The sequence below is a fragment of the Macadamia integrifolia genome, unplaced genomic scaffold (assembly GCF_013358625.1).
Source record: "Macadamia integrifolia cultivar HAES 741 unplaced genomic scaffold, SCU_Mint_v3 scaffold1677, whole genome shotgun sequence".
Taxonomy (NCBI): Eukaryota; Viridiplantae; Streptophyta; class Magnoliopsida; order Proteales; family Proteaceae; genus Macadamia; species Macadamia integrifolia.
In genome coordinates this window covers 1-13,003 of record NW_024868304.1, presented here as the reverse complement: position 1 = coordinate 13,003, position 13,003 = coordinate 1, and the positions used below count along the sequence as shown (strand labels likewise).

General features: G+C 38.5%; 1 protein-coding gene across 1 annotated transcript; it reads right to left on the bottom strand.

Annotated features, from left to right (window-relative positions):
- Window positions 1-2,358: 2,358 nt before the first annotated feature.
- On the bottom strand, window positions 2,359-10,658 carry LOC122064532. Its single transcript, XM_042628247.1, has 8 exons — window positions 9,960-10,658; window positions 8,023-8,175; window positions 7,702-7,914; window positions 7,499-7,588; window positions 7,201-7,317; window positions 5,129-5,398; window positions 4,519-4,675; window positions 2,359-2,412 (listed from the first exon to the last, which is right to left on the bottom strand). The coding sequence occupies exons 1-8, from the start codon at window positions 10,344-10,346 to the stop codon at window positions 2,384-2,386; spliced, it is 1,416 nt and encodes a 471-aa protein (XP_042484181.1). The 5' UTR covers window positions 10,347-10,658; the 3' UTR covers window positions 2,359-2,383.
- Window positions 10,659-13,003: the final 2,345 nt, after the last annotated feature.

Here is a 13,003-nt window from a genome sequence, read left to right as displayed (position 1 = left end):
AGACATGAAGCTTAGCTTAAAGACATGAAATAGCAAACAAGAAGGAAAGAAGATGAAGGGCCAAAGAATGGAAGATTCGAGTGAAGAAGAAGACCACTAGGATAGATTAGTTATTTTTAATGTAATTTATAATTTCCACATACTTATATGCACTCACCTCATGCATGTGCATTGCATCATATTAGAATGATCATAGAGCATGCCTTGACTAGGTATGAAAAGTCTCTAAGTGGTGTGAAACACACAGTAACCTAACTCAAGGGTATTTTAGGGAATCTTAAAGTTAGTATCAGGAGACGAAACCTTCATAGAAGTTGTAGGAAATTGAGTTGTGATTCCAACACAACTGATCTCAAATCAATCCAAGGTCGGACCAAAAAGTTATAGTCAAAACACTGGTGACTGGTCAGTATAACAGAGCATGTCATGTTGGCGGTCGGCCGGCTGGAAGCCCCGGTCGACCGGAACCACCCGAGACCATAGGCGGTCGACCGTCTGGAGGCCCTGGTTGACTGGACCTATCCGAGACCATAGGCGGTCGACCGGTTGAAAGTCCCAGTCGACCGGTGCCTGCCTGGAAGTGCCCCAACGGCTATTTTTTTGCCCACAACGGCTCTTGGCGGTCGACCGGCTACCGATGGCGGTCGACCTGTAGACCCAGAATATGTCCGTTAGAGCTTGATTCCTTGCCTAAAATGCTTCACTAAGTTCACCTATAAATACCCTAATCACTCTTAATTAATTATTTATTAAGAAAGAGCTTTAAGAGTATTGTTGCAAGCATTAGAGAAGTTTATTTCTACTTGAGTTATTCTATTACACAAATCCCAAACAAGAGGCTCAAGTCTCAATCAAAGTCCTCTACTCTCTCCTGTGCAAGTCAAAGCCGTAAGAGAGGACTTTACAAAAGGTGCATTACTCATCATTTATTATTCATTCTCATTTGCACCACACTTGAGGTATTCCTCTTATTCCACTATTTCTTATTTTCTGTTTTTACAATTCTAGACTGTACTTAGGATTGTAAGGATACTCTTATCATAAAAAGAGAAAGGTCTCTCTCTACCTCTAAAAGAGATTGTGAAGGCGTCTCTCTGCCTGGAAAGGAGATTTGTAAGGATACTCTTATCCGTAAAAGGATTGTAAAGGTTTCTTCCCTACCTACTGTACTGAAAGGGAAAACTAGTGGAATACCTTACAAGAGGATTCTTGTAGGGAGTGGACTAGACTCGAATTGAGTCGAACCACTATAAATCTTGTGTTGTGGTTGTTGTTATCTTATTTATTCAGCATCGCTTTTAACTTACAGTCACACTTGTGACCTTTTTATCGAAAAGAGTTAAATTCCACTAGTATAACCTATTCACCCCCCCTCTAGGTTATTTCACATATGCTGCCACATTATTTAGTAGTCACTTGTTCAAACCACCAACACTTGAATTCATCCATTTTCCTCTTTTATATGCAATGATACGGAAAATTCAATCTCTCTCATAAAAACTCACAATGGGATGATTCCAGTTTCATTGGAAAGAGGACTCGAAGCTCTACACCTTTCCAGTATGTCCCTTCTTCCAATTTCAAATTGGCTCCATACTTGACCCTGTACATGAACATGTAAAGTCACCATAAGAGGATGCATGTACATTGTTCCCAATGCTGCCCCATGCTGCCAACAACTGTACATCACTGTAAAACAGTGCTAATAGTCATCATACACTGTCACAAGAGCCCGGAAACCTCTCCAACAGAATCAAACTGCCAATGTATGCACCACCAAGTAATTGTTTGCCACTGCCAGCTCTACTAGATCATTGCCAGATCATCTGTGATTTCTAACATATCACTCTGATCATTGTGCCACTGCCACATCACTCTGCCAGTTGTCCTGCTCAGTTGACTTAAACAGATCTATGGTGCACTGTGTTGACAACAAATGACAACACCACATGAAATGTGTGCACTACAGAGACAACGGTTTACTCGCTAGACTAGAATTTTACCTAATTCGAGTTGTGAGTACCATTTTAAATTTATTACATTCACCATTCTAAGGTCATGTAAGCTCGTTATTAGTTGATCACGTTGTGTTTGAACCTCATCTTTTACATCATATTCACAACAAATCCAAGCCAATAAGCATGTGTCACAAATTGAATAATAAAATAACCAAGTAAATTAAGTATTCTGTTTTTTCCCTCTCAGAAAGGTATCAGACTACTAGCTTAAGATATAAATAAAAAACATTCCATATTGGGAAGTGCTGCTAAAACAAAAGTTTACGAGGTTGATCTTTCTCAAAGATGAATTACAGTATCAAAGATAAAACCAAAAACAGAACTACAAATACCTTGGATGGGGAAAATCTAGGCCAAAACCTCATTTAGTTTGGATTTTGAGAACAAATTGAGCCTGATGAATGGAGAAGAAGTGTTATTGTCCCAATCTACAAGAATAAAGGCGATATACAGAGTTGCAACTACTATAGAGGCATTAAACTCACGAGCCATACTATGAAACTATGGGAGAAGGTAATAGAAGTTTGCATAAGAAGGGAAACCGATATCTCTGGGAACCAATTCGGTTTCATGCCTAGGAGATCCACTACAGAAGCGACTTACCTTCTTAGGAGGCTTATGGAAAAATATAGAATCTACAAGAGGGATCTCCATATGGTATTCATTGACCTAGAAAAAGCCTACGATAGGGTCCCCAGAGATTTAATATGGCAGGTTTTAAAGAAGAAAAGGGTGTCAAGTAAATACTTAGATATAATTAAAGACATGTACGGTGATGTGGTGACTAGTGTGAGATCAAATGGAGGCCACAGTGTTGAATTCCCTATTACTAGCGGGTTACATCAAGGATCCGCATTGAGCCCCTACTTGTTTACACTTATCATGGATGATTTAACCAGGAATATTCAAGGAGAGATCCCGTGGTGTATGCTTTTTGGCAGATGATATTGTTCTGATTGGTAAAACAGGGGCAGAGATTAATGATAAGTTGGAATTATGGAGATCTACTTTGGAATCGCGAGGTCCTAAGATAAATAGAACGAAAATGGAATATATGAGATACAACTTTAGTCGTTTGGGGAATGATAGTGAGGGAGTGAAAATTGAGGGGAGAAAGATCCCATAAAGTGATTGTTTTAGATACTTGGGCTCTACCTTAAACAAAGAAGGTGAGATTGATGATGATGTTACCCACAGAATTAAAGTAGGATGGATGAAATGGAGAGGGGCGTCTGGAGTGTTATGTGATCGACGTATCCCTCAAAAGCTTAAGGGAAAATTCTACAGGACAATCATAAGACCGGCTATGATATATGGTGCAGAATGTTGGGTAGTCAAGAAGCGTAACATAGATAAGCTAAGTGTGGCTGAGATAAGGATGTTGAAATGGATGTGTGGCAAAACCCTGAGAGATAGAGTAAGAAATGATAAGGTTAGAACCAATTTGGGAATTGCTCCAATTTAGGATAAGCTCAGAGAATGTCGGTTACAATGGTATGGACATGTCCAAAGGAGGCCTTTGGATGCACCAGTACGAAGGAGTGACCAAATGCAAATGAAACCCTGAGAGATGGAGTAAGAAATGACAAGGTTAGAACCAATTTGGGAATTGCTCCAATTCAGGATAAGCTCAAAGAATGTCGGTTATGATGGTATGGACATGTCCAAAGGAGGCCTTTGGATGCACCGGTACGGAGGAGTGACCAAATGCAAATGAATGGAGCGAAAAAGATTAGGGCAGGCCAAAAATGACCATTGAGGAAGTAATAAGAAGAGACATGCAAAAGTTAAGTCTTCACCCAAGTATAGTATCTAACAGAGCTGCCTGGAGGGATAAGATCCGGGTTGCCGACTGTTCATGAGTGGGATGTCCGAAACCTTTTTTTTTATTTTTAAATCACTCGGATCCATGTAGCCGACCCCATTTAGTTGGGATAAGGATAAGATGTGTTGTTGTTGTTGCTATTTGAGAACAAATTGAGCCTTTTCCATTTTCTAACAGCAACAATGCATGCTTTTTAACCCTATTGTTTTCCTGCTGCAATTTCTTGTCAACCTTAACCCATCATACTTGCTCACATAGATAACACTATTGCAATAATCATTTCAGAGAACATAATTACAGATTGATTAAATTTGTATTAGTTAATTTCAATCATCAAATCATGCATATGGAATTATATAATGATATTATCAATTTAATTGGATCCCTTGCATTTCTATTTTGTTACTTTAGTTAATAATTGAACTATTGAGCCATATGAGTATAACATCAAAATACAGTCAACTGAGAAAGGGAAAGGTACTGAAAAGGAAGAACGAATACAACAATAATGCAACGTAAATATCCCACTTCATGATTAAACCTCAAAAAAGTATATTCTTTTGATTTTTGTTTCCAGCCCCTAGAAAAATATTCTGAAAATTTTTCCCTTCTAAAACCTTGATTGTAAAGAGTATCTAGGCAAAAAAAGTGGGATTGAAACTTGAGAATTCATACCTATGCCAAAACTAAAAATTCGTGGAGCCATTGATCCTCTATTTGTGAGATTACTTTTCATAACATCACAAATGTGTCTTTCATCTTCAACTGACCCATCAGTAATCAGGAAAATGAGAGGAATTGAATCACGGGTATTTGATAACATCTCCATCGCCTGAAATAAAGCACATGAGACAATTACCATAACAAAATCCCATTTCGAATTGATATTAGTGAAGAACTGAAGTGTGACCATTCACAGTACAGCTAATAGAAATGTAAGTGACACAAGAAGTAGGACACGAATCCAAACCATCCAGTTGATGCCCTGGAGAAGACCCTCCAGGATGAGCCACAAGTAAGAGATAATACCTTTTTGAAGATCTCAACTACCCTCCATGCACATAATTTTTGGTAAATAAGGCCCATAAAGAACTCAATCAAGAAAATAGTACGATGATACAAGTATAACCCCGAAAAGAATGCAAATTTGTTTAGTATACCAATTTGTGCATCAAATACCAATTTAAGTTGAAAATATAACAACATTAGTAATTATAAAAACTAGTTGGGAAAAGGACTTAGTTGAGTTGAATAGAAAACTAAAAACTAGTTCAGCAGATTATACCTGATTTAGCGGAAGCAAAATGTTTGTACCACCCCCAGCAATAAAGTTTATGCTAATCCATTGAGATGCATTTTCAATTGTTTCCTTGGTTGCCAACTCCAACGATGACGAAAATAAGTATGTCTCTCCATTGAAAGCTATAATGTTAAATGAGTCTTCTGGATTGAGTTTGGAGAGAGCCGCACATAGCCCATTCTTCACGTTCTCAAGGGGCCTTCCCTTCATGCTCCCACTTATATCGACAACAAATACCACTTCTTTTTTGAAAGCCTATAAAATTAGTTAGAATGAGATAAGACTGAACAAAAAACTAAAAAATGAAGGGAGCACCCATAACAACTATAAACAAAAAACAAAGTAATTTGAAAAAAACATATACAGAAAAAGTAGGGAGCACAATTAATTCTAATAATCATAGAACCATTTAAGAAATTTGTTTTTAGGGTGTTACGGTGTAGGTAGAGCTTAATTATCAAAAATACAAAACCATGTACCACATTTTAATCTCCATAAATTAGTAGATATTTTATTTCACAAGCAAAAAGACGACAAATATTAAAACAAAGCATCCAGATGGTATATTGGTAATTCCTTGATAAGAATAGAGCTGTACATACAGATCATCTAATGTTTGTTAAATTCTTTCTTGAAAATGCTATAAAGGTCAAAAAGATTAGACCTAAATGGGCAGTATGCTTCATTGAATTGCATCTGTTTTTTCAGCATGATGACATTGTTGACAGAGGCAGTTTCCATGGAGCTGAAACGAACTACATATGAAGTTTGCCTTTTTCCCCTTTCCGTTCCAGACAAGAATATCGGCTGAGACAGCCTAAATGCAGGATTTCCTTTGTGGAATGGATGAGGACTAGAGTAGAACTAGTGGTAACAATTATATGGTTCAGGCATGGCTAGGTCTGCCCAAACACAGCCCATAACTCCTATATATGAATGGACCTGGGCTCAATCTGAGAGCCTATGAAGGCAGGTGTCGTTTTTGGGTACATATAGGATGGCTGATGATTAATATAGTGGTGCCAGATACTGATGGAAATTTGATGCATCCCCACCCATAAAGTAGTTAAGTACAAGGAGGGCTGCAGCAACAGAGTCATCTTTGCTTAGACTGATAACTGGTACTTGAATAATACTCTTCTTTAGACACTCTCAGACATGTACAGTATTGATGAAAACATGAACACTTATATTTTGATCAATATGTGAGCAAGAATTATCCATTAATCATCTGTCACATCCCTTAAAGCTCATAATGACTGGGAAATACAATTTTTCTTTAGAATGCTGATCTTGCTTTACATTAAACATATTTCTCCAGAGACCCCCCAGACATAAGGGGTCGGCTCATGAAGCAAATGGAATCTTGTGGGTGATTTTTCTTCTGATTTTCCTGCCAAAGCTAATTCCTTCACTATATGTAAAGGTGAAAAAGCTTATTCTCTACTGTCCCTTGGCCCATAAAGTTTGGAATTCTATTTCGCAAGGATTGGGACGGACTAGGATCAGAACGAACAATCTGAAACAGGTTCTTGCACGGAGGCTGACCAGAACTGGTAAGAGGAAAGGTAGAGAATCTGTTTTCTAATTCATCTTGTTATTTCTTGGTCTATAAGGCTGGAAAGAATTCAAAGGTATCTTAGAAAAAACCAGCATATAGAACAGCTACCAGGGTTAAGGATCTTATGTTTTGGGAATCCAATTGTAAAGTATTCAATATTTTAATTGTGTCACGTTTTCAATTTCCAGATGCATATAATATTCCTTAGTAAGACTGCACTTTGACCAAGTCCAAATGTTGGATAAATTCTTAGTTGATTGACCACTTAAAAACTTCGACTGTTTGGTTTTGAGTTTCCAGCTTTACAAGTGAACTTGGTGATTAGTTTTCTAAGCAACAGAGCACATTTACCTCCTCCAACAAGATACTAATATACAACTCAAATCAGATACCCCATTAATCTAGGAATCTTCCCATAATAGAATAGATAATATGCATGGGAAAAAAATACACTTGAATGGTAGAACAGACAAATACTGGATCAATGTCAATGAACCTTTCTATGCTGATGATTTCCAGGAAATAGATAGAAGCAGAACAGGTCTCTTTGATCAAAGTCATGTACAGATGGAGATTGCAAGAGCAAGCCACCGGATATTTCACTTGATGCAACCTGCAGATATAGAGATCATCCAGAAATATATGTTATGCCATAAAAATGTATCATATGAAAACAATCTTGTATAACAGCTCCGTGCATCTCTTCTGTGGCTAGAAAATGTATATCTAAATCGGTCAATTATTTAGAGATCCCCCTTCAGATGATCAGCATTAATACTCAAGTACATTCTTACCGTATATGAAAAATTAAAATCAGTCCTTGACCATGTAAGAACATCTGCTTCATATAAGAAACATAAATTTCCTGCTTGGCGTCTTATTTCCTGGAAACCCCAGCACCAGATAGAGAAAAGGAAAAAAAGAAAAAAAAAAACATAAGTTGATTCATTCTGAAAATTAACCCTAAAGTTTTAAGTGAAATTGAGATAAAGAATACCTTCAAGGGATGGCTAGTTGTCTTGCATAAAACCTCAGTCGCAGTGCCATAATTCACATTCAACTGTATCTTTTCTCTTTTGGAAATTTTTTTTCCAGCCGGAGTGACATACTCTGGAAAGCTAAATGGTATTTTAAGGGAGAACTGACCATCAGTGTAGAATATTTTCTGAGACCATCTCACTTTAATGGAGAGATTGGACCCTCCATCAATCTTGAAAAGGAGAGACAAAAACAGTTAGATACTTTAATCCAAAAGTAGCTCAACTATGGTTTCTAGATATTCAAAATTTTGGACTATCAAATGCAATAGGTAATTTACCTCAGGAATTGTCAAGGTGAAGATTTGGGGTATCAAAAAGCCTCCATCTTTGGCTTTGGCTAATTTTTCCATGTCAATCTTTTCATCAATGGCAGCCAGTCTGGTGCAAAATGACTTTCGAGCAACATCCACCTCAACACCTAGAATTGAACCCTGTTAGCCAAATCATATATTATTTGAGAACGGTAAAGAAGTGCATTTAGAGGTTTAAGTACACTGAAATAAAAATGCTACAAGTCGGTACTTGACAACCAGAGCAACATAATAATATATTTCTGTCAAAAATAGCATGAGAATAGCTAATCATCAGCTATCTTATTACCATACCTACAGATATGCAATTTCAATGATTGAGAGGGAATTGATCATATGAATGCCAAGTATGCCAAACCTCCATAAGCAACCAAACAAGTCCCTCTTTAATTCTTTTTTCTTAAGGGGATTAATATCTTCTGTATTTAATGCTCCAAGTCTCAAACAAACCACAGAAAAATTTAAAGGAATTAACAAGTTGAAGACACATCTATTCAATGATTTAAATCCAAACATAACAAGATTCAAAACAGATGACAAGTGTACAGAGCTGAAGGCAGTACATTCCAACTACACATGCGCACACCAAACAAACAAAATCACTGATCTGGATGGTTGACCTCTCAAATTGCTTGACCCACTAGTTTGCGTAAAAAACACAGAATTTCAGAGACAGTTAAGATAACAAATTCTTTCATTATTACCTCTCCTGAGAAATCTCAACTAAGACTTTACCAACTGACTACAAAAAAGCGGTTTCATGATTCCTCTGTTATAGATATTCCAGCATTAAACATTACTATTGTTTTGTTTGTCCTCCCCCCCCCCCCCGCCCCGCCCCGCCCCACCACCTTTTTGTATTACATTTCTACGGTTTGATGTTGTGATGTTGTTTCTTCAATTTTTCTCTGCAGAAACTATTATATTCTTTATTTTTCTTTGCTCCTTTCACTCATAAGATTTTCATCATGCGAGTCCAAGCAGCAGTAGCCTCAGGCCCGCCCACTACCAGATCTACTGAACGTGATCAGTCAGTTTGGTCACCACCTCAATCCCCTTTCTTCAAGTTAAATTCTGATGCGGCAATGTCTCAAGGTAAAGGTGGCATTGGGTTTGTATCCGGGGCTCAAATGGGCTCCCTACTTCCACTACATCCAAATCGGCTCCTTTCCCTTCAGTTATGCAGGCGACTCCATGGCTGTGAGAGCAAGGGTGCTTCAAGGAATCTCAGAGGGCATTCAGTTCTTGCCTGTAGAAAGTGATGGAAAGGAACTGATTGATATACTGAACAAGGACCACCACCCAATCCCAACTTATATTGCCAACATCGTATAGGATATCGAACACTTGGCAACCTATCTTTGATCATGTTTCTTTTCCTATATTCCAAGGGAGAAGCGTGGCTGACTCCCTTGCTAGGAGGGCCTTGTCTAATGCATGTCGGAAAAGTTGGTCCATTTCCACTCCTTGGATTTCTGATTTGTGTAAGTCATTTCCGAGGGCTTTGCACGCTTCAATACATAAGCTCTTTACCCCCAAAAAAATGCAGCAGTAGGAACAACAAGAGGCTGTCTAAGCCTATTAACTGCAATAATAAACTTGGGATTTTGTTAGTACAGGCCCCTTTCAATTAATTGGCCATATGCTGCAATCTTCCAGCAACGAGTTCGAGTGAATCGCAGAAATGGTTACACCAGGCAGGCTGCCTTCGCCCTCGATCTCTATGGACTAAATATATTGATCCGTTTATACGTTTCTTCCAAAAAATTTAAACAAAAATAAAATAAAAATAAAGACTCATCGTAGGTATGATGCATCCAATAGCAAGAAGATATCAAAAAATAAAAACAGCTGGCATTAAGAATTCATGATTTTATCCAAAAATTGGAACTTTAAAAGAGTACCTGATCGCTCATTGGAATGGCAAGGCGGCAATCGCAGCTACGGCTTCCCATGACACAATGAACACGCCAGGAACCAGTAACGGTAACAATCATGGTGTCCAAATAACATTCCGCCTCCAGGACAATGCCATTCATCTGAAGTGGAATCAATGCCGGGGGATCGCATCGACCATGGACATGAGGCTGGTAGCTCGGAATATCAGGATTATCAACCATTGATGGATCAAAAATTTCAGCGTAAACCATGGGAGCTGTCGGAAGATATGAATGCGGGGCTTTCTCCATAGCCACTTGTTTCGGAGGTGAAACAGCACGATCCTTTCCAAAGTAAATCCTTTTCGAAAGTTTTAAGCCATCCTCGACCGATTTCCCGAACACGTCCACCATTTTGGTGCTTTAGATAGCTTTTTCCGGCGAAAAATCTTGGATGATGAGTCAAACGAAGCACGGAAAAGCTCAAGAGCTTGCCGGAGGCAATCGGTTATAGATGTGGGATTTACCTCCAGGTCGCTTTTCAATTGAGAGGAAGAAGAGTATTTGAAAGAACAGCTGCATAGGACAAAGGGAAGAATACGTTGGAGCTTTTCTCGGAATCGCTTTCGATTCCGGTTAGCGTTTGGATTGTGAGTGCGAGATCGACGCTTCGTCTTTCTTGTGAAATTAAAAATTGAGAAGAAAATAATGGGAGAAAACAACGGCCGAAGGCGGAAGGCACGTAAGTCTACAGTAGACCGATCCGATTCCGATTTTTGAAACCATGATAACTCGGCCATATGATGACATTTTGAAATCCCACCCATAGTCGTTTGAACGGTCTTCGCCAGCTTGCAGCCCATTTCTCACACCCGGCGAAAGCTGAGAGGTTGTTAGACACAGTTAAGAGTCTTTAAAGTCTTAAAGGTTAAGTCGTCTTTAGAGTAGTGATCTTTAACAAAAAAGAAGTCTTTAGAGTAATGATATGCTGGCCCCACTTGCCGTCGTGGCGCTGTCAAATTTCTTACTGCCGGATTGGAATCTGACTGAACCCTGTAACCGATGATTATCTTTTGATCAACTGTTCGTTGCATTAACGGTCGCTGAGCTGTCCACCTTCGTGGGCTTAAACGATGGTTTTCAAGGGTGGTCAAAATTCTATACTCCGATGATGGTCCGAAGAAATATTCAGACTTCCTGATAGAGTTTGGGGTTTGAAAGTTACATTTAATTTAATAAAATTAGATAGCATATTCGTATTGAAAAAGATAGGTGGATTTCATTTTCGAGGATTTAATGGATAATCGAATTGAGATCCTGCTTATTCATAAAATTCCCAATTTACCCTAACTATCTAGGCAACTCATGAATAGGTGAAATCAATCTTCTCCACCTCTAGATTCGCAATCTAGATTGTCTCAAAGCTTATCAACCTTGAGTCTCATCCATGATTCGTCAATGGTGGTTGAGAATCCGATACAAGTCTGGTGTCCCTCGCGTGATTCGTTTTGTAAGATCAACATTGATGCCTTCTGGGAAAATGATCATCATAGTGGGAGGTTAAGGTGATTATCTAGGACTCTTATGGATAGGCACATATTGCAATATCTAAGAAGATGACTTTTGACTCCATTCTAATAAGTGATGCAATGGCGGTTAGAAAGTGGATTGTTGCTCTCTCATAAAATATTGAGAAACGTCTGGTAGAATCCGGCTATGGAGGGTTTGTCTTATGTTTGATGGGAACAACATCGAGCATTCCACTATTGGTTTAATTAGTTGTGCATGATATCTAGTATTTTCAGGTTTTCTCTTTTCATCGTATTCTTAGGGAGATCAATTATCTTGTTAATTCCTTAACAAGTAAAGCCATGTCAAAAGTGTGTACAAAACAATATGGTCGAATTCCACTTTATGGTTGGAGGAGTCTTATGGCCCAACAATTGTGTGTTCTTCATTCCCTAACGAATAAAATTAGGAAAAAGAAGGTTGTGATGCTGAGTGACGCCTATGCCCAAACACAAGAAGGGCAAAATGATCGGCCACCTCCCCTTGAAATGAGAATCCTACCACTCTTATCTACCCCCTCATGCACTTTTATTGGTCTGAATGCTGATGCAATGGCCACTTAGCTTGCCATCGATCCCCCTCCCTTTAAAATTTCAAAATATTTCATTTCACATCTCTAGAATCTACTAGACTAAAATTCCGAAATATCAATCCACATAAAACCTTATGGGTGAGCCATAACCTTATCATATGCAGTGTAGTTTCAACAATCTAGAAATCACTACTCTGGACTAATTTGATGTGTTGCTCTTGAGCTTGGATCAGCTCTGCGTACGATTCACTTTCATCTACAATTCCATGATCACACGTACCTTCGCTTTTATAAATGCCCCTTCATTCTGTCATTAAGAGCCACCAACTGTCAAGCGCCGATGGATTTAAAATTACTTGTGAAGGAGCATGTTTAGAGTTTTGAGTCCCCCTTTCTCTGGCTGCCCTACCTTAAGTTGGGATGCCACCTGGCAACCTTTGTGCTTGTCATCCTAGTTGGCCCATGGCCCTTCATAGAAATTGATTAAAAAAAAAAATCTGCCATTAAGAGTGTTACAAAAGCAATTATTGGAGAAAAAAACACATTCTTAGAAATTTTACATGGAAGAGTAATTACTATCCGCCTATAGGAACTGATATAGGGAACTGATCCAGCCTTTTCGTCCAATAGATGGTGGTCTCTTTCTCTCTTTCTCTCTTTCTCTCTTTCTCTCTTTCTCTCTTTCTCTCTTTCTCTCTTTCTCTCTTTCTCTCTTTCTCTCTTTCTCTCTTTCTCTCTTTCTCTCTTTCCTCTCTTTCCTCTCTTTCTGTGTGGGTGAGTATTATTGCTTATTGACCTTGGCCATCCAAAGATAAGACAAAAGCTTCTGTAAGTTTGACTTTAGAATCCACTACGATTGTGGTATCTTAACATGATGAGCACTTCCAGGTTCATGTTATGTTTAATGCTATGTTACAGAATCTTAGACCCTTACTGTTTGCTTTATTTTAGGAAGAAGAAGTACAAGAAT

What these genes read in the sequence shown, in the direction of transcription:
- LOC122064532 (XM_042628247.1), bottom strand. Translation starts at nt 10,346, where the DNA reads ATGGTGGACGTGTTCGGGAAATCGGTCGAGGATGGCTTAAAACTTTCG. An exon ending in ATTTTAATTTTTCATATACG is followed by an intron (nt 7,318 to 7,498) that starts GTAAGAATGTAC and finishes CTATATCTGCAG; the next exon opens with GTTGCATCAAGTGAAATATC. An exon ending in AATTTTTAGTTTTGGCATAG is followed by an intron (nt 2,413 to 4,518) that starts GTATGAATTCTC and finishes TCCATTCATCAG; the next exon opens with GCTCAATTTGTTCTCAAAAT.